General features: G+C 35.7%; 1 protein-coding gene across 2 annotated transcripts in view; it reads right to left on the bottom strand.

Annotated features, from left to right (window-relative positions):
- OTOGL (otogelin like) overlaps nucleotides 1-26,216 on the bottom strand; it is a 124,190-nt gene that overhangs the window by 25,760 nt on the left and 72,214 nt on the right. The window contains exons 32-43 of one of the 2 annotated variants that reach the window (XM_090275663.1): nucleotides 24,071-24,238; nucleotides 22,027-22,305; nucleotides 20,093-20,210; nucleotides 14,740-14,819; nucleotides 14,389-14,427; nucleotides 11,979-12,034; nucleotides 9,423-9,600; nucleotides 9,015-9,157; nucleotides 8,758-8,781; nucleotides 8,570-8,662; nucleotides 6,363-6,552; nucleotides 3,664-3,878 (exon numbers count right to left, since the gene is read on the bottom strand). In XM_090275663.1, coding sequence (XP_090131789.1) covers nucleotides 3,664-3,878; nucleotides 6,363-6,552; nucleotides 8,570-8,662; nucleotides 8,758-8,781; nucleotides 9,015-9,157; nucleotides 9,423-9,600; nucleotides 11,979-12,034; nucleotides 14,389-14,427; nucleotides 14,740-14,819; nucleotides 20,093-20,210; nucleotides 22,027-22,305; nucleotides 24,071-24,238 — 1,583 coding nt within the window. Of the gene's footprint in view, nucleotides 1-3,663; nucleotides 3,879-6,362; nucleotides 6,553-8,569; nucleotides 8,663-8,757; nucleotides 8,782-9,014; nucleotides 9,158-9,422; nucleotides 9,601-11,978; nucleotides 12,037-14,388; nucleotides 14,428-14,739; nucleotides 14,820-20,092; nucleotides 20,211-22,026; nucleotides 22,306-24,070; nucleotides 24,239-26,216 lie in introns of both variants that reach the window. The other variant, XM_090275664.1, reaches the window with a different exon arrangement.

Genomic DNA, 26,216 nt, shown 5'->3' with positions numbered 1-26,216 from the left:
AAGCATTATTTACAATAGCCAGGATATGGAAGCAAGCTAAGTGTCCATTGAAAGAAAAATGAGTAAAGAGGAAGTGGTACATATATACAATGGAATATTACTCAGCCATGAAAAAGAATGGGGTTTTACCATTTGCAACAACATGGATGGACCTAGAGGGTATTATGCTAAGTGGAATAAGCTAACATAGAAAACCAAATATTATATGCTTTTTCTTCTGTGTGGTATTTAAAAAACAAAATAAACAAACAAACAAAACAAACTCATAATAAAAAGAACAAATCGATGGTTGCCAGATGAGAGGGATTTAGGGAGATGGATAAAAAAAGGTGAAAGGGATTAAGATGTACCAATTGGTAGTTAGAAAATAATCATGGGAATGTAAAGTATAGCATAAGGAATATAGTCAATAATATTACAATAACTATGTGCAGTGTCAGATTTATTGGGGTGAACACCTCATAAGATATATAAATGTCTAATCACTATGTCATATACCAGGGACTAGTATAATATTGCATGTCAACTGTAATTGAAAATAACTTTATTTATTTTTAAATGAAAAAGAAACAGTATGTGGATCTAGCAAAGGTCCATTACTGATATTAAAGTTTGGGTTACAATTGTTTTTTCTAGATAATGAATAAAACTTTGATCTATTACAGATGAAACTGGAAACTCCTAAAGTACATAGCATTTATTATTAAATGAGGTTATAAATACTTCTCAAAAATGAATATAATATTATGTGTTGCTCAAATAATTTAGTTTATTTGACATACCTCAGTTTAATTAGGGACCCATTTTTTCCCCTACAGATTGTTTCGTTTTGCTCTAGAGATGCCTGAAATCTAAATAATTTAACTTGTAACAACCTTTATTCCAATTGTTCTCTGTACTCATACTAAGCATCTACATTCAGGTTGATTGTTCTATAATTTAGTTGTAATTCCAGTTTGGACCTGGGAGGAGGTGAGTGTAACTTTCACCTACTCTGCTGCTGTCTTCTCCCCACCGTCCTAAGCATATACAATCCGATGCTAAATCCTGACATAGGTCAAAGTGTAAGATAAAGTGCTTAAAATTTTTCATATTTCATCATTTCTTCTTCAAGGTCCATATTTATAAAAATCAAGATTCTACTTCCTTTTTAATCTCCTTTGTTGACTCTCCTCAGTTTCCATCTACTTTACTTGGCAGAGAATCCGTGCAACGGTCACCAAGGTCTTCCTTATTGTCAAGTTCCAGGAATGCTGGTATTTTAAACCTTCCCCAGCCTCTCAGAGGCTTATAAAGCCTTGAGCACTTCCTGTTTCTCAGACCCTCTCTGTTGCCTTTGAGGGCATGGTACTCTATTGCCTGCACATCTGGTCGTTGTTTTCTCTTCTGCCTCTCATTCCGAGTATTTCTCTAGATCCCGTTTTCATTACAAATGTTCTTCCTGGTCTCACCTATTTTCACAGTTGTTAACACCATCTTGGGCATTTAAACCTTTGTGTTGGTTTCTTCGTATGTTAAATCGAGTTAATAATAAGCTTACTACTGCTTAAACTTGCTATGAGTTTATATATGGAAAGTGTATAGAACAGACTCTGGTACAACCTACATTATATTTAAAAATTTATATACTAATAACTTCCCCAAACCTGATCTCTGGTCTCAGCTTATCTCCTTTGAGCTCCAGAATTATGTTTCTAAGGGTTTTGGGTGGGTTTTTTTTGTTGTTTGTTTGTTTTTTTGGCTTTAAAGTCCCACATTACTTAACTTACTCAGAATAAAAATTTATATCCCTTCTCCACTTAACCCAAAAAAGCAGACTCTCCTGTATCCTCCCCTCATCCATTCATTTATTCATACTTCCATAATTTATTGAACATCTAACTACATATCAGGCACTACAAAATGCTTGAGGAATACAAAGGTGAATAAAACATCTCTGCCTTTTGGATCTCAATTTAAGAAAACCTTTTAGTGAGTCAACAGGAGTCACAATACTAAAATAGGTTGAAGGAGGGACGTAGTCCAGCTGGATGCACGGTAAGCATAAAAGCCTATTGGCAGGACAAAAACTTGGAATATCCAAAGAGTTGAAAGGAGAAAGACTGATGTTTAATGTTTAACAGGCAAGGACAGTGTAACACACGAAGAAGCTGGAGATGGGCGGCCAGAGCATAGAGGATCTGGTAAGTATTGATAAATGTTTGGAATGCACTCTAAGTGTAACTAAAAGATATCGATGGGATTTAGGTAGAGAAGTGATATAATCCTGTTTGCATTTTTAAAAGATCATCCACCTGCTATATGGTATTATAAAAAAGGATTGAAGATTTATAAGTAGGGAAATAAAATCATGAGCATTTCTTTCTTTTGCCACCAAATTCACTGGGTCGATCCTAGGAGAAAAGCTGAGGCTGTCATAGACTAAATGGTATTCGTGTTACCTCACTTTGGCCTGAATAGGAATCAGAAAAGTTTGCTGATTTAATCAGCCTTTCACGTTCCCAGATAAAAACGCAATTTTTGAAAATCGTTCTGCTTTTAAAAGACATTAAAATGATACTGGAATTAGTTAAAAAGCATGTGCTTCATTTTTTCCATTTTGAGCACGTGTATTGGCAAATGTAAACATTTAAAACTCATCTGCATCCAAGTCTCTAAGGAAAACTGAAATACGTGCCATTTGTGTCACTTTGCCTTTGTCTTCAGGGAAGGTCAGGGGGCAAGCTGACAACTGTCAAGTCTGCACTGCCCATCTAGCAGGGCGGGGCTCTGAGGTGAGCTTCTTCCTGCTTTCAGGGTTCCCTCACTCCTCTTCCCAGGTGCTTCCCACCCACGTGTCTTGCACTACACTTCCAATTTCTCCTAACACGGGCTTTTACACCAACTTGCTCTTCCATATATTATTTTATCTACTTAGGTCTCCCTTCCTCTCTTCTCTCTCTTGGAAAATGTCTTAAACTCTGGGAAGTTTTCTTCAAACCTGAGCTTCTCTGTATATCTTTCAACATTTCTGTTCCCAGGCTTTCCTTCCCACTGGATTCCTTGAGGGTAAGTAGAAGGTCTTATTCATCTTTGGATCACAGAAGTTTAACACAATGCCTAATAGGTGCTAGATGCTCACTAACTTTTCATCAAATGATTCCTGAAATGCTGTATTTGTCTGTCCTTTGTTTCTAATAATAGATCTTACTATATATATATATTATTTAAAATATCTTCTAGTCACCTAAAGTCTGAATGTTAGAGACTAATAAAGAACAATTAAATTGAATATGTGGCAGATTCTATTATAAGTATACACCTCAGAGGCTATGGTCATAGGGAATTGGTTAAACCTTCACTGCCTTGTTTTCCATACTGGGTTAAGAAATGGCATTGATCTCTTTCTCCTAGAGGCAATTATTTCATAAGATGGAATTTTATTTTTCTGGAAAGCTGTAGATATAGTTATGATAAAACATAGGGAGAAAAAAGATGATTACCCTTCCTGTCTCTATAAATCTATAAACAGCAAATGGTTCTGAATTCCAAAGCATACTGACAGAAGGTTTTGGGATAAACGGTTCTTGGTAGAAAAACATCATGGCAAGAACAGAAATTTATTGGCTTTACTCTCAAAATATCTAACATGACAGTTCTTATTTATGGTCACTTTCAACTTACTTTACCATGGCACGGAATGAAAACTTTTCTGTTTAATAACTCAATGCATTGGCTGCAATCATACTCAGTACAATTTCTAACAGGTCTTCTTGTTGTTACTTTAAATACTTTCTCAATTTCCCAGCTCTCAATAAATAATTCTATGTCTTCCATATTTGTAATAATTGTGCCATTCTGCATTCTTAGATCATCATCTGGATCATCATTGCAAATACCTAGGAAAATATGTGACATTTAGAAGGAAATTCTTTTTTACTTAAACCAAATGTAGACAGCAGAATTAAATCACCTTAATAATAATTGATTAAGATTAATGATCCTAGAAGTCAAAATATATGAAAGGTTCATAGAAGGCATCCTTACACTTTTCTACTATTATTAGCACTGTTTCTTAATTTAAGAAACAGTTCTTTAAATCTGCCAAATATTCCCCATAATAGTGGGTATTTGGTGATTACACCCTTGGCATCCAATCCACCAAGAAAACCCTGCCTAAAGACATTAAATTATTTCCTTCGGAAATTATCCCGGCCCCGTCACCTAGTGCATGACAGCCCGTCAGGAGAGGGGCCTGCCTGGCACAAAGGCAGTCCTCACACCTTCTATTACAAACTGTTACGAGTGTTCCAGGCATCAACTAGTCAGCTTGTGACAGTCACCAGACACATAGATTTGTTCGACATTCAGTTATTGACCTGGGAATCTAGGACACAGACAATCTCCCTTCCTGGGGATGACAGGGCCTGTTGGTGGCCATAGTGCTATGACCTGCCTAACTGTGCTGAGGAAGGCCAGACTGAGGAGAGAGCTTACTCTTCACCCAGTGGAGTGCAGGGCAGAGGAAAGTACAAAGCAATGGATCTGGAACCCTGATCATAATTCCATGAATCTCACCCTACTTGAATACATAATTTTTTCTTAATTTTCAAGGCTCTCAGCTATAATAGAAATGAGTTAAACATTTTTTTTCAAAATCAAATCTTATATCATTATCAGTAAAGGTTGCTGCTGCCATAGTTGCCCCAGCCCTTATAAATATACAGAGGACTGAGTGCAATGCACAAACTAAGACAAAACGCAGGTGAACTACACTATAAAGCAGCTACTATTTTTATACATTTTCAAAGTCTCTAAGTTATTATTACTCAATAATAACTATTGAGCTATTTATAATCAATACCATATACTCAATAATAACTATGACATTTCCACAAAAAATCTTTTAGTCATCATAGCAGTTAGTGCTATATGTAACATACTCAAAACAGGCAAGAAAATATGTAATCATTTTAGCCAATCTTTCCACTAAGTACTTTAGATCTTTAAAAAGAAACATGGGTATTTTGTGTAATTTGTGAGGGCAAGGAGTTAGTCTATTTATTTCGAGCTGTTAACACCAAGCAAGCATAGTGTCAGACACTCAGAAGGTAATCCATAGACTTTCATTCAATTAATATTTAGTGATATTAAAATAGATCTATCTGTACTAACATTTGTTCACTGTGTGTATTGAGCAATGTGTTAAGTGCTTTTACAATCACTTTCACATACCATTTTAGCAACACTCTTGAAGATAGATATTATAATTCCCATTTTATTTTATTTTTTATCCTTACCCAAGGACATTTTTTCATTGCTTTTAGAGAGAGAGGAAGGGAGAAGAGAAGGGAGGGAGAGAGAAACATTGATGGGAGAGAGAAACAGCTACTGGTTGTGGCTGCCTTCCATATGTACCCCAACCAGGGATAGAAACCACAACCTAGGTATGTGCCCTGACCAGGACTCCGATCTGCAACCTTTCTGTTCGGGACGACGCTGCAACCAACTGACCCACACTAGCCAGGGCACTATTCCCATTTTAAAGATGGGGAATCTGATGTTAAGCTCAGAGCTGGAAAGGGATACCATTTCTTAACTTTCAAGTAGACACCAGAATCAGTACTATTCTTTTAATTTTGTTATGTACAAAGATATATTTCTAATTTGTTTCCTTTGGCTTGAAATTCTTTGTATCTATGTAACATACAGGATGGAACAAAAGTAGGTTTACAATTGTGAGTACACAAAACAGTTTATTCTTTAATTTTTGCACTATTTTCCATATAAATATCTGTAAACCTACTTTTCCCCACCCTGTATTGTGATATTAAATTTAGGTCTAAGGGTTCATTTAAGCTTAACACTTTAAAATAAAACTTGAATGATTTTTTAGAACATTGTATATAACTTTCAAGATGTCTTAAATAACAGTTTTTCTTAATTTCAAACTTAAATAAATAAATAAAATAAGGAAGAAACAAAATTATTTAAGGCTTTCCCTTTTCTGTGTCTCATTTTCATCACTTACAAATTAATTAGTGGCTATTCATAGGGCTATAGTTAGAATTAAATGAGTTAAAGTATGTAAAATAACACCTGACACTTCCTTAGTTCTTATTACAGATGAGGTTGTAGGAATATAAACAGTACTGTAGTAACAGTGGTAAGCATATAGCTCCATAAAATACCAACACTGAACTGTTATTTCTTGCTTCTTAGCCCATTCTTGGAAATCATTACTTCTTTCAATATTCACAGGAGGCTCTGAAAGTTACTATCACATTTCAAATCAAAAACGTGTGGCAATAGGGGTCAAAAGAGTGTAATGTGAACAGGAAAGCAAAGTTAGAAGAAACTGAGCTTTGAAGAGCAATGCTCACCACAAAGTCCTTCTGTGTCAGTTGACAAGTTAAATTGAGGGCCAAAATGGATGTCTAAGATTCCTGTGAGATGCGCCCACTTTATGATTAGTCCCGCTGGAGTTGTAATCACATACATAGTACCAGAGTCCTCTATCAGCAGCTCTTGATTTGAAAAGGGCAAAGGCACAACAATAGTATCCACTTCCACCTGAAATTACATAATGCATTTACATCTGTTAGAAAAATGTTTGACACATACACTTATTAACATTAGGAGAATTCAGATTGTCCCACTTCTTCTGATTTAACATAAACTATATTTTAACTTTTAAAAAATTATTTCTCTGGTGCTGACACAGCTTCGTATAACTTCTAAGGTCTTTTATTGTGCCTTTGCTGTGTCTTGCTATATATTCAATATTTGTTTTAACCTCTTTGCCCATTATTTTCTTCAAAGCTTAACTTTTTTTCTGTTATGTAAGCTTTTCTGTCTGTTTCCCTCAATATATATTGATTATACCATTATCTACTAATATGAATTTAAGATAATAAAGTTACTTTATTAATCTGGTTCTATCTTCCGTCTTCTAATTTAGTGTTTAACTATAACGTTTATAACAATCATCTGTCAAAGCTGTAAAAGATTAGAACTACCACCAATTCTACTTCCTAGGTTTGGGTAGGATTCCAGACTCAATATTTTTAGCATGTACTCTTGGTAATACAAGTGTAGGCAGGCCAAGGATTATACTTTGAAAAACAGTGCTTTATTTTTTTTAATTTAATCTTTATTGCATTTTTTCCTATTACCATTTAGTCCCCTTATATCTGCCACCCTCCAGCAATCACCACACTGTTGCCCATGCCCATGAGAAAAACAATGCTTTAAATAATGGCAATGGCATGGAACCCCGAGCTATAACCAGCAGTAAATCTGTAGCCGTTATACCTGACCAAACATCCAATGTCTCATCTTTATATCTTCCTCATATGCCACCCTTGAGCTAAAACATCTCTTCACTTGCCTGTTCATTCTAGTCATTCTTTAAGATTTATTTTACACATCACCTCTTCCAAAAATATTTACTTGACCCTCCAATAAACTGCACTAAATTACCTTTCTGTTTTCATAATATCTTGGTAATAATTCTGTCATTATACCTCCTCCTGCTTTCTAATTGGCAGATAATTACATTTATGCATCCCACACACAACTATGAGTAACTTGAGATCAAGATCTGTGTTGTTTTTATCATGAAAACTCTCACTAAATGATTTTTTTTAATTAATTAATTTTCGACTGACTACATAACCAGTGGTGAGTTCAGCTGAGGCCAAAAAAAACCCCATCTGTCCAAATGCTTAATGATAGCACTGACCTGGTTTGAGTTTACTTCCCATGCACTTCTTGTTAATATATCAACCTCATCAAAATCAAAGTTATATCCAAATGCAATCATTTAAAAAGTACTTATTTTATATATTTTTAAGTTTTAATTAAAATTAAACTTTCTAACACCTTATTACATACTAGGATTATTTTAATATTATTTCTATCTAGAATCTATGGTCCTGTGCTAATAGAATTATTTCCAGAAAACCTATAAAATCTCAGTCGTTTTTAGCAAAATCTCTACACATTATTTTCTTATATTTTTGAGAACCATTTAGATCCAAGTGAGACACCCAGCTTATAACTGACTCCTATCTGTTATATATAATTCTTTGCTCTTCTTTAGTATACTTCAATAAAGTTAACCATTCCTTTTTTTTCTTCTTATTTTAGCTATTACTATTTTACAAAAAGATAAATGGCATCAACATTTTAAAACTATCTTTCCATCTATTCTCTTGGTGGTCTTCATTCTAGTATTTGTGACTACTACTCTTTCCAACCTTATGATCCCTTTTCTTCACATCATTGCCATTTTGTTTAATTTGAAGCACTAAGGTTAACTGACACTAAGAATATTGGCCACTCACTTTATCCAAGAAGGCTCTGGCCCATCTAACGCGGCCATGACAGTTTACCTCACCAGGGGAGAAATATATGCAACAGTTGTCACATTATGGAAGGAGAACTATAATATTAAGGAACACTTTTAGAATGCCCATGAAATGAATGATTAGACATAATAGCAATAAAACTCCACTAATATGTTTAACTTTCTCTCTTTTCTTAATTTCATCTAATGAAATGTTATTTTTAATCTTTGTATTCTTACCTTTCTTTCTGCCCGATGGACAAGTATTTTATGTATAGGTGTTGTCAAATTTAACTTGCTAAAACAAAGTCCAGACATTCTTTCAGAGGAAGCCTTTATTTGAAAAACAAAATTAAAACTTTGTAAAGTTAAACATAATTTTAGCAATAAATAGAAGGAATTTACTAAACATTTTTGCAAATACTCACTAGCTTTATTAATGAGTTTTCATCCTGAAAAAAGCATAAAGAAAAATCACTTTTGAAAGAAAAATATTAGTTGACTTTTAAAAACATTATTTGGATTATTATTATATACCTCTAAATATATGCATAGGAAATATTTTTTGTTTTAAGTACCAAGAGATAAATCTTTAGCCCTTTCTTACTCTGAGAATACCAAATGTTGCAATGTACTTCAGCTATAGATTTATGGAGAAAAAACAAAAGAATAGATTATGACTTACTTGACTCATGGAACACTTTTCAATATGGGCAACTACAACTTCCTCAGGAATTCTTACTAAGATATAAGAAGCCATACTATATAATGCTGCATTGTTTCCATCAAATGTAATAATGCTCAGTTCTGACAACATGGAACACCGACCTAAAAAACAATGTTGGAGAGTGGATTTAGTTTATTAACTAATAATTTGTATTTGTAGTAACAATTACTCCTTTAGAAAATCTTTTGAATTAGTTTTATTATGCTTAACAAAAAGTAAATCTAAAAGTTACATACTGGGAACCAAAATCATAAATCAAATGAAGAATGCTCAACAATAATTTTGGCTTGATGAGGTGATCAGTTCAAAAATATAACAACCTCCCCCTGATTAAAAACTGATTGTATTTTAGAATTGCAAACCTACAAGGACATTCCCACTCAGGACAGCAGATATCTTTGTTCACTTGAACAGGCCGTCCCCGGAAACCACAGTCAGGCATTTCCAACTCCTTTGGGCAACTAAGAGACCAGTTGTACAATGTCCATTCCATATTAAGGCATATATATTGGCTACAATTATAAACAGGATCAAATTGTTGAGGCTGTCAATAAAGAAAGAAGAAAATTGGTGAGTTTTTCCCATTTTCAACTAACATTTACAATAAATTTTTTTAAAATTTTTATTCATTTCCCTTTCATAATCCTCAGCTTATTCTCTGTACCGATGCGATCAGCTTCTGTTTAGTTTAGTTTAGTTTATACACTTGTTTTTTTAAGATTCCACACACAAGTAAAATCATATGGTATTTATCTTTCTCTGACTTATTTCACTTAGCATAATACCCTCCAGGTCCATTCATGTTGTCACAAATGGCAAGATCTCATTCTTTTTTATTGCTGAGTAATATTCCATTGCATTTTTAAAAAATTTCCCATTCACATTGTACAACCTTTGAAAGATAAACAATTAGAATTTTACTACAACTTTTTGTTGATATAACCTTTCTAAACTACTCAGTATGGACTTCATTGCAGATTTATCTCAATATTGATTTGATATCAGAATGGTTCATGTACTCAGACATCTGAGTTCTAATTTGTCTAAATTAGCGTTTTGCGAGCAGACTTACATAGAGGCAGTCAACCTGCCATACTATATTGTGTAAAGCTAGTGTTGATTATAATTTCTGTTAATGTCAGTTTAAAAAATTATAACAATACTATCCCAATATTTCATTAAAAATTCATTAGTGAGATCAGTTTGACTGTTGGATAGAATTATTATAAATTAATTTTATACATAGCTCACAGACTTCTTGATAAACAGATAAGAATTAAATAAATGATGTATTTTTTAAAGTTTACGGATAACATTCTTTTTAAATTATGGTAATAATTACAGTAATGATAAAAATTTATACCACTTATGTTCCCCATTGTTCAAATTAACCCATTTCATTCACACAACAACCCTCTGAGGTAAACTGTTTACCAGATCCGTATATCCACAGAGTTTTTTTGTTTTGTTTTGTTTTTGTTTTAAATAAGTCTTTTTTAAAAATAATTTTAATTAATTAATTAATTAGTTTATTTATTTATTTTTATTTTTTAGGGAGAGGGGAAAGGAGAAAGAGAGGGAGAGAAACATCACTGTGTGGTTGCCTCTCACTCGCGCCCCCAACTGAGGACCTAAAGTGCAACCTAGTAATGTGCCCTGACTGGGAATCGAACCAGCAACACTTGGCTCGCAGGCCGACGCTCAATCCACTGAGCCACAGCATCCAGGGCTCTCCACAGAGTTTTGATATCTAGAAGGAATTTCAATTTCTATACAGCAAAGCTGAACTCTTGGTTATGCACACCCAGCTCTTCACTCCCCACAATTCTGCCATCATAATTAGTATTAACTTTATCCTTGAGTTACTCAAGGGAAAAATATTTTAGAATCCTTGATGCCTCTCTCTCATTCACACCCCACATCTAATCCTTCAGCAAATTCCGTGGCCTCTTTATTTCAAAAATATCCCATTCCATATCCCATCATTCAGAAAAAAAGCCATGGTCCTTACAATCATCTACAAGGCCTCACATAATCTAATTTACTTGCTGTTTTATTCTTTCTTTACTTAATTCCTTCTTGTTATTCTTTTAATATTTCAGATACTTTCAGGGCCTTTGCAGTCGCCCTTCCCTCTTCCTGGAACACGGTTGTTCTGACTCCCTGCATGGCTCCCTCTCTCAACTTCTTCAGATCTTTTACTCCAAACTTACCTTATCAGTGAGGATTTTTGACCATTTCACTGAAAATAGTTTTATTTTCCTCCTGAGCAGCACCCACTAACATTTTATATGATCAGTAACTTACTTTGCTTATCAGTTGTATCAGAACTTTCAACAGAATGTAAACTCCATAAATGCAGGAATTTTTGCCTGCTTTTATGATGTTTTACATGTGGCATGTTAATAGTGTCTGGCCAGAAATAATGCTAAAAAAAAAATAGTTGAATAAATAATTAGTTTATCAGAACAAGTGACATACTTGAAGTAAGAATATAAGTGCTCAAGTCTCAGCCCAGACAGTCGCAAGCTCTGGGGCTCAATTATCTTATCTTTCTTTGCTTCCCATCACATTGCTTTCATCTTGCACAGTGCCTGGCACATAGTAGCTACGTAATAAATATTTTTGAATGCCTGATTTACAGACAAGCCCAGATGAGATAACTCTTTATTAAAAATCACACTTAAGACCCCATTTGAATTTGAATATTTTAGTGTGACCAGAACCTAATTAAAAAGAAATATCTAAACCAGTTTTTAAAATACACTTGTTAAAATGTAAGACATATTTCTTATTATCTTTTAGCAAAGAACGATTAGTGATCACATTGAAAAGTTTAATAGAATTTGGAGAGTGATACAGACACTTGAACAGATGCTATCAGGAAAGGACAAAATAGCTGAAAAGATAACCCAGTCATACCTCACATTCCAAACCTGTCGTGGGTGTTAGCATTTCTGTTGGACTAATTTCTGGACCTGTTGGAAATGAAGATGTCCTCTCCATTAGTGGAACATTATCTATCATGTATGGGATTTGTATGTGCTAGAAACTGTGCTAAGAAATTTGTATAAAGACTATTTCATTTATTTCTCACAAGAAACCTGTGAAGTTGATAATACTCTTGTCATTTTACAGAGAGGTAATATGGTAAGTGTCCAAGGCAGACTGCAAACTCAGAAATTTTGACTTCAGAGCCCTGGCTTTTAACCACCATTATATTAAACCTGCATGAAATAACACCTCTCTCATAGAGTTCTAATAAGTATTAAATGCATGCAGAGCACTTAGTCCAATGTCTGGCACATAATAAATACTCAATAACTGGTAGTTAACTAGAATAGTAGTGATGGTAGTAGTGAGATTTTTATTTTGAAGATGTCACAGGACTCAGTACTATTCTTCAATGATTTGCCATTGTCTTCAGAGAAAAAAAAAATTACAAGTTTCTTACCATGGACCCTTTGTGATATGACCCTGGTAATCTCTTCTATCCCATCTCTTGGCATAATTCCCCTCACACTATATGCGTAAGATACACTGACCTGCCTGAGGTCTGTAAACTATAATATAAATGAAACTACTTTAAAAAAAATACTCACCCAAGAATATTCTTATTGATTTTAGAGGGGGTGAGGGGAACATTGATCAGTTGCCTCCTATATGCATCTGACCAGAGATCAAACCCTGAATCTAGTATGTGCCCTGACTGGGAATCAAACCTGCAAACTTCTGATGTACAGGACAATACTCCAACAAACTGAGCCACCTAAGGAGGGCTAAACAGAGCTACTTGAAAATGGAGCTGGAGCTTCCATGCCAGAGGAACTGCCTGACATGTCATACATCTCGAATCTTTGGATTGTAACAACTGGGCAAAATAACCTTTGGGCTGAGCCTATGGCAACACTGTGTCCCAAAAAACTTTTTGCAAAGAGAAAAAGAAAGCAGTTATAACTACTGTGTTGATGACTACGGGACTGAAAATTAGAAACATAGTTTGGAATTAACATCACTATGTTATTCAGCTGCACCTATAGAAATGTCTTCCTTCTATTGATATAATTGTTCCCCTTCCCTTTCTCATTAATGCCCATTGTCTCTGTCTCCAAATTGGAATGGTAGTTGGGCTTCTGTCTGAATCAATGCATCTGGAATAGCTATTCTTATTGATCTCAATACATGCTTGTTTCCTTTCACTTTGAAAGGCTTATTACTTTGTTAGGTTAGCAAGTCCCTCTGTGTGACATGTTCTCTCTTAGTTGCAGGCCTTTGCACATGCTTCCCCTTCTAGCTGCAACACATTTCCTCCTTTTACTAGTCTACCCAACGCCTACCTTCTGTTACCCTTCTGAGACGACACCTCCAAAATCAGTACAAGACCCCTCCTGCTTACTACTACTTACCTCTATTATAATATCTCAATAGCCTCTGGACTAACAGCTGTACCAGGGTAGAGGCTGTGCCTTGATCACCTTCCTCCCTTCCTCCCCCGCCCCCCAGTGCCAGGGTACTGCCTGGCAGAGTTGACACTAGAGCTAGTCAAATAAATTAAAGAATAAATACCTGAGCTTTTCTAAATTATAATCACAGGTGAAATAATACATTGAATTTGTCAAGCCTTAGTGTGAGTGGATTTATTAAATCCTTTTCTGAGGTAAGTTTCACAGTGAGGGAGCGAAGCCAGGGGATGAGCTCAGAAGTACCCCCCAACCCCAACCCCCAACCCCAACCCCCACCCCCAGCAGCTGGGACAGAGCACAGAAAGAGGAGTGGAAGACTTTAGAGCAGTGGTTCTCAACCCTCCTAATGCCGCGACCCTTTAATACAGTTCCTCATGTTGTGGTGACCCCCAACCATAACTAAAGCATAGTGATTAATCACAAAAACAATATGTAATTTTATATGTGTTTTCCAATGGTCTTAGGTGACCCCTGTGAAAGGGTCATTCGACCCCCAAAGGGGTCGCCACCCACAGGTTGAGAACCGCTGCTTTAAAGGATGATGTCATTTGCGTTGACATCTCTTTAGAGTCAACTTAATCATTGTGAAAATTTAAGCAGGATTTAGTAAAACCTAAATTAAAAAGTGAGGAAAATCTTCATTATCTAAATTCATTGAAAGGGAGAAGAGGTGGGCCAAATGCAGAAGCCATTCAGAAACTGTGGCATGCTGGCCCAGTGAAGAGCTACTGAATAAAAGTGGCAGCTAGGTTTTCCAGTCCATGGCATAGACTAATACCAGCAGCTGGTACAATATAAGTGTGCCAAGACTTAAATTTTAGTCTCTCAAATTATAATAATACCTGTATATATGGGTAGAGATGGCCTACCTGTTGTCAATGCAGGTTCTGTGGCAATCAGAGGTATGCCTACAAAGAAACAGAGATATCCTTTCTTAATTGGTTTTGCTTACAGTGAGGCCCACATAGTACACATAAGGATCGTTAGTTTCAATGAAAGTGTTCAGAGAAAGAGCACACAGGAGGAATGCTAGAGGGAAGATTTACATGCTAGGAAATTGCTAGAAACAAAAAAGAAAGGAAGGGCTGTTTGAAGAAGAATCTCACGCCAGTGGATTGTCCCTCTAAAACTTTTGTTCACGACCGCTTGCCATGATACAGAAAAAACAATATCCCAGTGTTTTATTTTTCCAGAATAAATTAAGTAAGGTTCACACTTACAGTCTCCTGGGTAAACACATTTGAGGGTGGTCTCATCAAGAACCATATTTTGGGGGCAGTAGGGCAAGCATCCTTCAACTCTTTATGTGAAAAAAAAATCAAAATGAAAACAATTTAAAATATTAAAAATGCTGCATTTAATATATACAATCAAGATAATTTTTTTTTCTAATATTCTTCCATCCTTCCTGTCAAGCACTAAGAAATGCTCTATTTGCTACCACTCTATCATACCTCATTTCATAAAACCACAAGTTATGGATCATAAACAGGTGTCACTTATGATTAAAGAAGAATTTGAACTAGAATACTCAAAACATACATTTATGTTTGGCACACATTAAGGCAATGTTCTATAAGTCAGTAGAAATGCAGAAGAATCATTTATTGTGATTTTAAACTACATTCATTGCACTTTCCATTCCTATATGGCCCCTTCACCCAAGCAGATAGGTGTACTCTTTGAATATCCTTGCCTTAAGGATGTTGTTGAACAAAAACAAAATCTCAGTGACCTGACTCACCTATTATTAAGCTCTAAACACCTTGAAAGATATTAAGAATCTCTGGGTGGAAGGGATGGAGGTGGGATATGGTTGTACTTGTTTGAAAAGAGTGAGGGGGGCAGAGGTGTAGTTCTCAAGAGCATCAGGGCATGTGCCCAAATTTGTAGGTGGGTGGCCTGGGAGGAGATGGTTGCATATGAGCCTAAGGAAACCTATGTCAAGTCCCAGGTTGACTGGTCTTTGTAAGGCTCCCAGTTTTTGTTCATGGCATGGAAGCAAAGTAAAAGTCCCAAACTTCAAGAAGTCGTGGGCTTGGGCACCATAGGCCAAAGACAGCAGGGACCATCTGGAATGCTTTTTTCTAAGGAAATGAAGTCAAGATAATGACTAAGATTAATTTTTTTTTCTTACATATTTTTTCTGGGGCTCAGAATCCAACTCATTTTGGATTCAAATGAAATAAATGTAATCCTCTGTACAACCAAATATTACATTCATCCATACTAGAGAGAATTAATACAAATATTGTTATTAAAAAGACTTGCTTATCTGCCTCTCAAATACACTAGCAGATTTAATAATATTTGCTTATATTATAAAATATTTCCAGTTGCATCACCTGAAAAGCAAAGAATTTGAACCAAAAATAGTCAAGGCCTCATTCCAGTTCAGGCTGGAAACAAACTAACTTGAGACTAGGGTAAGTGTTGCCCCCAGGGGCACTTATTCATGGAAGGAAATTCAGACAACACTAAAAACCAAGAACAGCTCATTTCTCTTTTAACATGAGATACATTTAGCCATCTCTCAGACACTTCTTTTGCAAATGATTTTTTTAAAAACATAAAGTTTAGTTTATATAACCAATTGTTTATTTCATAAAATATACTTACATAATACAATTATAGCCAGGATGATTTTTCTATTCAACTCTAACTTTCTCAAGCAAAAAACAAAAACTAAAGCTACCAGAATGCTAAAAAGACTAGGAGCAACTGGTTCTCATTAAATTAAATATCATTTTTATGCAACTCAATTATTTTGTAATTGTTTTATGCAAGTCAAAACCACAGCCATCCTCTTAAAATATTTTCTAAAAACCAGTAACTTATTCCTTTGAAATGCCTTCATAGCAGTTTAGCTCAGTGGATTGAGCGTCGGCCTGCGAGCTAAGTGTCGCTGGTTCGATCTTCCAGTCAGGGTACATCAGAGAAGGAAAACTCTGACTCCAAAAAACCTCCGCTGCCTTGCGGCATACCTCTTCAGGGGAAAGGCTAAGGGAGTAAACCCCGACAGAAAATCCGGAGCCGGAGTCCCTAAGGCGGTTTGACGTTGTAGTCAACACCGGCAACTCCTGCGGCGCACCTGAACCCAAGCTGTATCGACTCCGTCTTTCCCTTGGACCCTTCAGCTGCGAAGAGAGGGGGGGTCTGCTGCATGGGCAACAGCAGACCCTCCATATCACCCTGCCCAGGCTCTGTAGCTTCAGCGTCATCGCAAGATGTCGATTCAACACGGGAGGAGACAGATACCATGTCACTCCCGAGTCGGACTGCACAGCCATTCTTGGCGGTGCAGATAGACTCTGAAGAAGCTACACCATCGTCTCTCGAGACGGACGGCTGCCGACGACGACATAGCAGGTTCCTGATTATTTTTTCATACAAATGGTAACCTATTCAACTTCTGACTGATACAATGTCTCAGATGCATAATGGTTCTTTTAATGGTTATATCACAGTAATGATTGTATTTACATATGGGCTCTATGGTATGCTAGTTGGCATCTTTTCTCATAAAAATTAGTATTTCCACTAGATATTTTTATTTTTAACACTAGATAGGTGCCAGAAACTGCAGTCATCGGGAACAAGAGTGGTGATTCTGTGGGAGACCTGGAGGAGAGGTGCAGGGCCATGTTGAAGCACCACCTCAAAACTTGCATCTCCCCTCAGGGCTGAAAGTACAAGGAGGAGAAATAATTTAGCTCCTTGGTATGGGGAAGGGGGAGAGGTAGTGTAGGAGACCATTTTGTGTGGTATAGGAAAGTGTAACCGCTGCGCAAGCCAGGCCTGAAAACAGAACTGTAAGACTTGACCAAAAACAGGAGGCAGCTGGTGGCATGCTCCAAATACCACACCACTGGTCACGTGCTAGTCACATGCTAGGGGAAAGGAATAGGAATGCGATATATCTTTTGAGGTCTGTCCTGCTTATTCAGCTTTAGATCTGTATCAGCAAGATATTTAACTATCAACAGAATGCTTAACTCAAGTAGTACAATCTAGTCTTTTGCAATGTGCTCTGAATTCAGAAAGTCTAACCAATTGTTACAATGTATTGATCTATGTTCCTCTTTGATAATCCTCTTTATGGTTGGGTGGAGAGCTGCTTTCCCAAGCCAAGCATTTCTGCACAAAGCTAATTCAATAAAAGTTCTACTGAGAAAGGGGTCAGCAGCAGCATTCTCCTCTGAGGAGTGCTCGCCCTTCCTCCCCAGGTCATTCATCTCTGAGTCAATTTCTTCATCTGCAACCAGGGGAATGTGGGTCCAGGAACCCCGGCAAGGTAGAGATAGAGAAGGCAGAGATGAGAAACAGCTCAGCAGGAATGAAATTTCATTTGGAGCCTCTCCCCTGAATCCTAATCATACTAAAATAGAAACTTCAGGATAGCTATGGACCAAACAATGGAAGAAGCATTGAGGATCTGGGTTCTAACACCTCAGAGACTGATTATATGGCATGAGAAGTAACAATGTAGCCAAGTGCCACTTCAAAATATAATTCCATTTCCTCCCCAGTACCGAGACTGGCCATGCCCTAAGTCTCCTTTCTTCCTCCCTCCCTCCTTCCATCCTCCCTCCTTCCCTCTCTCCCTCTCTCCCTCCTTCCCTTCTTCCGGGTCTTCCTCCCTCCCTCTCTCCCTTCCATCCTTCCTTCCTTCCTTCCCTCTTTCCTACCTTCCTTCCTCCCTCTCCCTTCCTTCCTTCTTTCCTTCCTTCTTTCTTCCTTCCTTTCCCTACTACACTCTCACTATGGGACCTCTGTTGTTTTCAAAGTCCTAATGGCTATGAGGAAACAATTTTGTGAATATGAGGGGTCCCAGGGAATGAAGTTGTCTCCTTTTCAGAAAAACTTGGTTGTTTTTTTTAAGAAAATAAGCAAAAATATAATTTCCTTCTCTGTGTTCCCTTAACACTTGATACCAAGCAGGTTGTAGTGGTTTAAACCCTGGCTCCAGTGCCTCCAAACTGTGTGACCCGGACAAGCTGTTTAACTTCCTTGTGTCTCAGTTGGTTTTCTCTCCTGAAAATGGGAACAGTGAGATTACTTATTCGCGGCAGCTAGCGCAGTGCACGCCACACTGTCAATATTTAAATGTGCTAGTTGTCATTCTCCTAGCCCTCCTTCGTGGTTTTTTTTGCTTCTGTCTCCTTCCGAGAGACTCTGAGCTCCTTGAAAGTGGGGTCATGTCTCATTCACCCGGGAAGTTTTCTAGCACCAATGTTCATCATAAAAGGAAGCTCGGCAATGCCTAATATAAAATGCTTCTTTTAAAATACTCCCATTTCTGTTCTCCTCTACAGAGAAACTCCCTAAAAACAAACAAACAGAAACCATTTTCACTTTGTCTCCACTTTTCCTCTTCCTGTTCTCCAGATTGTCAAATCCAATGAACAATTTTCAGTCTTGAGTTTAAAATCCTCAAAATCAGATTCTTCCAAGCTGCCACTCCTCACACGGCCTTACCTCAGTAAATGGTAATTCAGCCCTTCCATTACACTGAATCATTTGAATTTGCTGGTATTTGACCAATTTTAATTACAAAAATGGCTATTTCATATCATTCCACCTAAAAATCGCTGAGACCAAAACTTACATCCTTAAGTCCTCTTTCTCTCATAATTGACATTAAATCCATCAGCATACTCTTTGACTCTAAATTCAAAATATATCCAGAATCTGTTCACTTCTCATAACCTCCTGGACTACCAACCTAATCACTTCCCCTTTATGTCTGGTATTACTGACTGCTTCTGCTCTCGTCTTTCCCTTCCCCCAATAGTTGATTCTCACTACACAAACCAAAGTAAATTTTCTAAAAATAAATCAGATCATGTCACTCCTCTGCCCAAAATACACCAGAGCATTACTCATAAAAAAAGACAAAGTCCGCACTAACAGGCTATAAGGCCTTATATTATTTTTTCACCACTATGATTCTCTGGTCTCATTTCCTATCTTTCTCACTTTTATCCATTTTGTTCCAACAAGCTGGGCTCCTTATTAATTCTCAAACACAGTCCTACCACAGGACCTTTGTACTGTTCTCAGTTGGAAGGTTCTTTCCCTGGATATGCACATGGCCAGTCTCCTAACTTCCTTCAGATCTCTGAGCAGATGCCACTTGTGAGCAGGTTCTTCCCTGACCACATGTGGCAAATACACATGCATGCCTCATACTCCCTGTCTCCCTTACCTTTCTTTATTTTTCTCCATAACCCATATTGCCATTGCCATCAAACAAAATATTGCATTATATATTTACACTTTTATTTGTTTATTCTCTGTCTCACCCCAACAAAGTTTAAGCTATATCAGGCAGATCAGACACTTCATCTATGTTGCTCACTAATATAACCATAGTAGGTAGAAGAATTCCTGGCACATAAGCAACCATTCATAACTACTGATCAAATGAAATAAAACAAGTTTATGAATGAATATATACAGAATATACAAATTATTCTTGAGAATGCATTTTTTCAAATCTAAAAAAAATTCATTGACAGGTAAATCTCCTAATGCTGGAATTTGCTCATTTACTGGTTCAACATGACTTACGGTGGAAGAAATTGACATGCCAGTGCTTCAGGATCACTACATGTTTTAAAACAGGGGATGGCACAATGTTCATATCTCCACTCACATATCCTCCTGTAAGGCACTGCTGCCTGGATTTCTAGTGGAAGAAAATAAAGTTTATATTTTGTATATTGTTTATGTACAGGTTGAAAATGATATATGATAGTAATTGCTTGGTGATTAAAGCATTTCATGTTCAGATTGAATAACTAAAATTTAGTATGTCTCCCAAGTACTTTAAAAAGTGGGGTTGGAAGAGGCCAAGGAAATTTTTAAATCATCTTCCTTTCTTTGTGTTTAGTGGGTTCTCATTGACCTATGTATTATAATAATACTACACACTTGTTTGGAATTTTACTTTTTGCAAAGCAAATTTTCTATGATCAGATTTTATCCTTATAAAAACCCTGTTGAGTGGGTATTACTTTCATTTTATAGATGAAGAAGTTGAGGTGCAGAGGAGTCAAGTGACTTGCCAAGTTCAAACAATTAGAAAAATGGCAAGACTAAAGACATGTTTCCTGACCTCAGACCTACGGAGAACATTCACGTTTGTTCATCTCACAGCACTTAGCACATTTCCTTGTACATAGTAAGCATTATCTGGCCAAAAAGTGAATGGATTTAATAATACATTCTTACAGTTATAAAACCTCCCTTGACTGAAGATTTTTCTCCTGTAAATTCTGCTAATATTCTCCCTTCCCCATATCCTATACCAATCCTCTGCAGCAGTCCAAAATTAGCTCTGGGGAGCTCCATAAGAGAGAAAGTTCAGGAAACAGGTTATGTTTCTGGGACTTTGGACACAGAATTAAATTCCAAAGTATAGGAAGGAAAATAATATTTTTTGGAAGATGTCTACGCATGTAAAGAATAGAGTGACTCTTAGGCCTGGGTTACTGGGATCGTGGGTTCTAGGAGAGGATTGGTTCCAAGATTGGAGTAGACCCCTAGAGTTTCCTAGGGTTAGGAAGCCCACAAAGCTCAGTTTCTGGGGTTCTGATGAAGCCATTGGCTATAGTTGTCCACAGCTCATGAGGAGCTGGGTCTCGTTCTAAGGGAGCAGATTTCTAGAATGGAGGGGAAATATAGATTCATAAAGTTTGACTTTTAAGTAAATTCAAGTAAAAACATCACATCCACTCTATATTGTATAGGCATGTCAGTGGCTTTTTTCCTCATGAGTACAGGAACCTTTTCAAAAATTAAAGCTCAATTTGAATGATCTAAAATCCAAAGACAATCAAGATGTACATAAATTTACCCACCCACAACAGAAAAGGCAAATGATAAGTTTTTTTAGACTGATTGAGAAGGCTAGGTTAGAATGAAACAGTTTGTATAGGAAACCAAAAACAGATATTAAGCTCCTCAGTCTTGAAAACAAAGCATGAGTTTTAGACATTGGATGAAGCAGTGAGGTTTTCTCTCTGAAACTCAGAAAATTCAATAGCCATAAAACTATAAGGATCCCTAGAAATAAGAACAGGTTCTTGCTGAACAGGGAAATCTTCCAGAGGTCAGTGGAACCAGACACCCTCGTATTCAAAGGACAGAGATAAACATGTTTTCTTTATCATTAAGAATCAGGTTATTGAGAATTGTCTTCTAGGAAACAAAAAGTAGATACAAACACCAGACACCCATGAGACATGGGTGAGCTCTATTCCAAAGCCCAGAGAGTACTGAATGTAATAATTGGGTCAATAACTAAAAATAACATCATTCAAGGCTGTTCTAAGCAATTTATAGTATAAGCAATTAACTTATACAATAACCCTATAATGTAGGTACTATTTCTAACTACTTATACTTCATTAAGAATGATTTAAAAATTAAAACCTTGTAAATATTCTGCCATTATGTAAATTATCTATTTATTCTCCTTTTGAAGACCTCGGGAAACATACCTTCTATGCTGAAGCTGCTTGCATGTTTAAATTCTTCAGAATCATCATATTTTGATGCTTTGACCATAAAATCTGTGAGTGTGATGAAAAAGCCTTTCTTGCTGTATAACTCAAATGCACTGTAACCAGGAATCCAGAGGCCCTGGTGGTAGAAAAACGTGGCTTTCCGATGAAAGGCAGAATTTGCCTGCCACAGTCTCAAACTAAGAGTGCCATCATCATGGACATAGAGAAAGTAGTTTGGCCTTTCAGCACATTCCAGGGAAACAAGTGCCGAGGCTGTAAAACAGAGAGCAGTGAGTTTGACAACTGCCTGGGTTCTCTGGAGAAAGTACGAGATGGACACCGGCATTATAAAACATATTTATAAAGCTGACAAAAAAAAAAAATCCACAAAGTTGTCATACATAATTAATGCCTATCTCAAATATTTCAGAAATGAGTTGTAAGATCTGTAAAAAACTAAGTAGTGTTTTAATGCACTGAATAACAGGGGCAACTTTAATCAATCTTTAATGAGTTCTAAATTTTAAGTATTTTATCAGATCTTGTTGGGGGGAAGATATATCAACTTCGGAGCCCAGAATGTGCAGTAACATACAAATAGTTAAATGACTAATTGAACACCTATTAGTACTGCTAAGCTTTAACACTGTCAATGGCATTATATCTACAAATGGCTAAATCGAATGCTAGAAAAGAACAAGATAATAGAGAAACAAGTAGATTTAGGCATGTCACTGTATTTCAATATCACTGGGTTCTTAATAAACAAATGTTCTTGTAAGTAATTTGACTGCATTAAGAAAAAATATGTTCAACATTATTGTCTATTCCCTATACATGATTGAATTGCTAATGAACAACTACAAAGCATTGGGAAATAACATCCTTTTTTGTTATATACTTTAAAACTTTCCCTTGTATTTGCAAAACTCATGCTATAAATTTTTTAAATTAAGATTTTAGGTTTACTTTCTTAGACCTTAATTTATTTATGTAATTTACTGAATGGGAGAGGATACTTGCAAATTATATATTTGATAAGTGATCTTAATTTAAAACCATTAGGATTTTTCTATTAAAAACATATTATTGTAAGCCATACATGAAAAGTTTTATCTAAGTCAACGTATTTTTTACAATGACATTTATTGTGTCCTAAAACTTGTAAATCCCACTGTTGAGCACTAGACGATACCAATAAGAATAAAAGAAATTTTTATAAGAGAAAAATATATAACTAACATATGAATTAGAACTTCAGACAGTGATAGTGTTTTCATAGATTTAAAAAACTAAGAAGCTCTTTTTACCAAACAAAGCAATTTATTCTAACTGGAGAATCAGGAGATTTCTCAGAATAGGTGAAATTTAAGTTGGATTTATTCCTTCAATAAATATTTTTTGAGCTTATACAATACACTATGCATGGTTCTAAGTAGGGCTAGTAGAGTAACAATGTAGTCTAAGCCTTGCAGATCAGAAAAGGACAATAATCACCAGACAGAATAGGTGTCAAGTGGATACAACCAGTATAGATCCATAAATGTGGGGCCAGTCACAAGACACACAAGGCCACGTCAGGATAACAGATTGTCTCAGTGACACTCTTGGCTCTGATTTATGCTCTTAACATTTAACAACTTTTACCTCAAATCAGAATTTTTTTTCTTTTACTTTAATGTAGCATTAAAATCCTTCAACTTTTAGTTATTAGTGGACTGTTTTTCAAAAAGTTCATATTAAGTTCTACGATTAATACTATAAAAAATTTAAGCTGTGCTTTACTTAGGGACAAAAATTAAATCAAACGATTGTGATTCTAACATACAGATGCCAATAAATTTAAAAGTGATTTTATATACTAAAGAGATAGAAAGATGGTTCATGTACCAGCATCTTATTTTTTATATCCTCTGGGATGCCTAGAAAAAAATGCTATAAACATATTAGATCCCAAATTAATATTTACTGAATGAATAAATTTTAAAAATGTGCATAAAAAACTAAAATCTTATTTTCACTTGGAAATTATACTTACATGATGCCTTCTCTTTGAAAAGACCTGGAGTGATCATAAAACTAAAAAATAAATCACCTTGAGTACTGGTTCTTGGGAAAGAGAAAATGTTTCTACCAGTTATATTGGCCCCCAGAACAAGGCCAGTCTGCCCATAACTTGCCAGCATATATGGACCTTCTCCAAGCCCTATTTAAATACAAATAAAAGAATTATAAATTGGTATGGAATTTTTACATTTCAGCTTGTCATTTCAATAGAATCTATTTTAATAACAAAAGATACTCCAAAGATTACTGAGCATTTAAACATTTGTCACTAATACAATTACTGAAGTCCTTTTCAAAATATACATATTATAATTATTTGGAATATATATACATACTTAAATTATGTAATTTAGAATATATATACACATGAATGTGTATATGTATATGTGTCTGTATAGCAATGCTGAATACGAGGTTGACTTAAGCTTTCTAGATCTCAAATTTTCCCACCTATATGAAGAAGTTTTTCTAGTTAACCTTCCACTCTAATATTCCAAGATTCTAATCTACTCTTAATAATCATAGGTTTAGTTATCCCTCGATGGTCAGGTATTCTGACAGTCTTCTAAAAATCATCTCTCCGTAGTAGGATACATTGCATGAAAACAAAATTCACAGACATGATGTGCAATAATTTACTGTTCTGAGAATTACTGGATTTTACCAGTGATGCATGTCTACAAAAAAAAAAAAAAGAAAATAAGAGGAAGCTCAACAGAGAAATTAAATATCTTTTTATTTAATGCTATCATTTGCCGTACATTTAAATGGTTCCATATAAAGTAGAAAATATTTACTAGAGTTAGTATAGAGCCAAACCTGAAACCTTAGCAGAATAATTTTTCTGTATACTTAATCTTATAAACAGAAGTATCTATATTTAAATAAGTTTACTAATATTTTAAAAATATATGAGTTAGGTTTTATGATAGTAAGATCAATTTACCTTTGACCAATTTCTATGTCATTTAGTGCTCTTAATATAGTACTCTGAAGTTTATTCTAAATCATCAAATTAAGTTAAAAATGATCAGCAGTATACTTTTTACAGATATGTGCATGTTTTATGTTTGTAAGTTATATAAAATGCTAATCATATGGAGTAGATGATACCAAAAAAGATTAACCTGGTTAATCTCAGTAAATTTCACTTTTCTTCTTTTCTCTAATTTTTAACTTGAGGACAATTTTCCTTTCCCAGCCCACTTTTAAGATGGAAAGAAGAGGCTTGTGCTCGCTCTCGCTCTCTCGCTCTCTCTCTCTCTCTCCCCATCCCCCCCTTGCCCTCTCCCTCTCCCTCCCTTCTTCACCCTTCACCTTATTGATTAAATTTATTGGGGTGATATTATTAATAAGATTACATAGGTTAACAAATCATAGTTTACTATCTTTTTTGCTAAGTGGCTTTGGTCAAGTTATTTAACCCCTCTGTGCTTAATTTCCTCCTCTTTAGAGTGTTAATAACAATACATGTCTTACAAGTATATTTTGAAGCTTAAATTATACAGTATAGGTAAAGTAGTTAATATAATAAACCTATTGTTATAAATACTAGGCAATCCATCTTATTTTAAGCATGGAATCCAAAGGATTGATGTGGAGTTTGTAGGTGTGGGTGTGTTTTAAATCCTGAACAGGAAATATTTTGGGTTTAGATTTTTCTTTAACTATCACAGAATATTTTTAATATTGGATTTTTCCTCCATCAAACTTCAATAACTATAAGAAAACAACTAAAAACTGAAATATTTATTTTATTTTTATTTTGTCATTTCTGTTTCTCTAAAATTTTCTGGCCTCCTTTGAATTATAGTGCTCAGATTTCTCCCTGACTCAATAAAGCATCAAAATGCCTTCAGTTGGTTGTTTAGTTGTGATTTTTTTTTTAATTTTATTGACACTATTATAGATGTCCCCTTAGCCGTTACCACACTATTGTTATATTTATGAGTTATGCATATATGTTGTCTAATCCCTCCGCCTTCTTTCATCCAGTCCCCCCTCCCCTCTCCCTTCTGACAGCTGTCAGTCTGTTCCATGTGTCCATGGTTGTGGTTGTTTTGTTTTGTTTTTCTTTTGATGGCTTAGCTTTTCTACAACTATTACTCTATTTTTTC

Source organism: Furipterus horrens, unplaced genomic scaffold, assembly GCF_987537825.1.
Source record: "Furipterus horrens unplaced genomic scaffold, mFurHor1.1.pri manual_scaffold_4, whole genome shotgun sequence".
Classification (NCBI taxonomy): domain Eukaryota; kingdom Metazoa; phylum Chordata; class Mammalia; order Chiroptera; family Furipteridae; genus Furipterus; species Furipterus horrens.
Note: the sequence above shows the minus strand (reverse complement) of the source record. Positions and strands in the feature narration are given on the sequence as shown.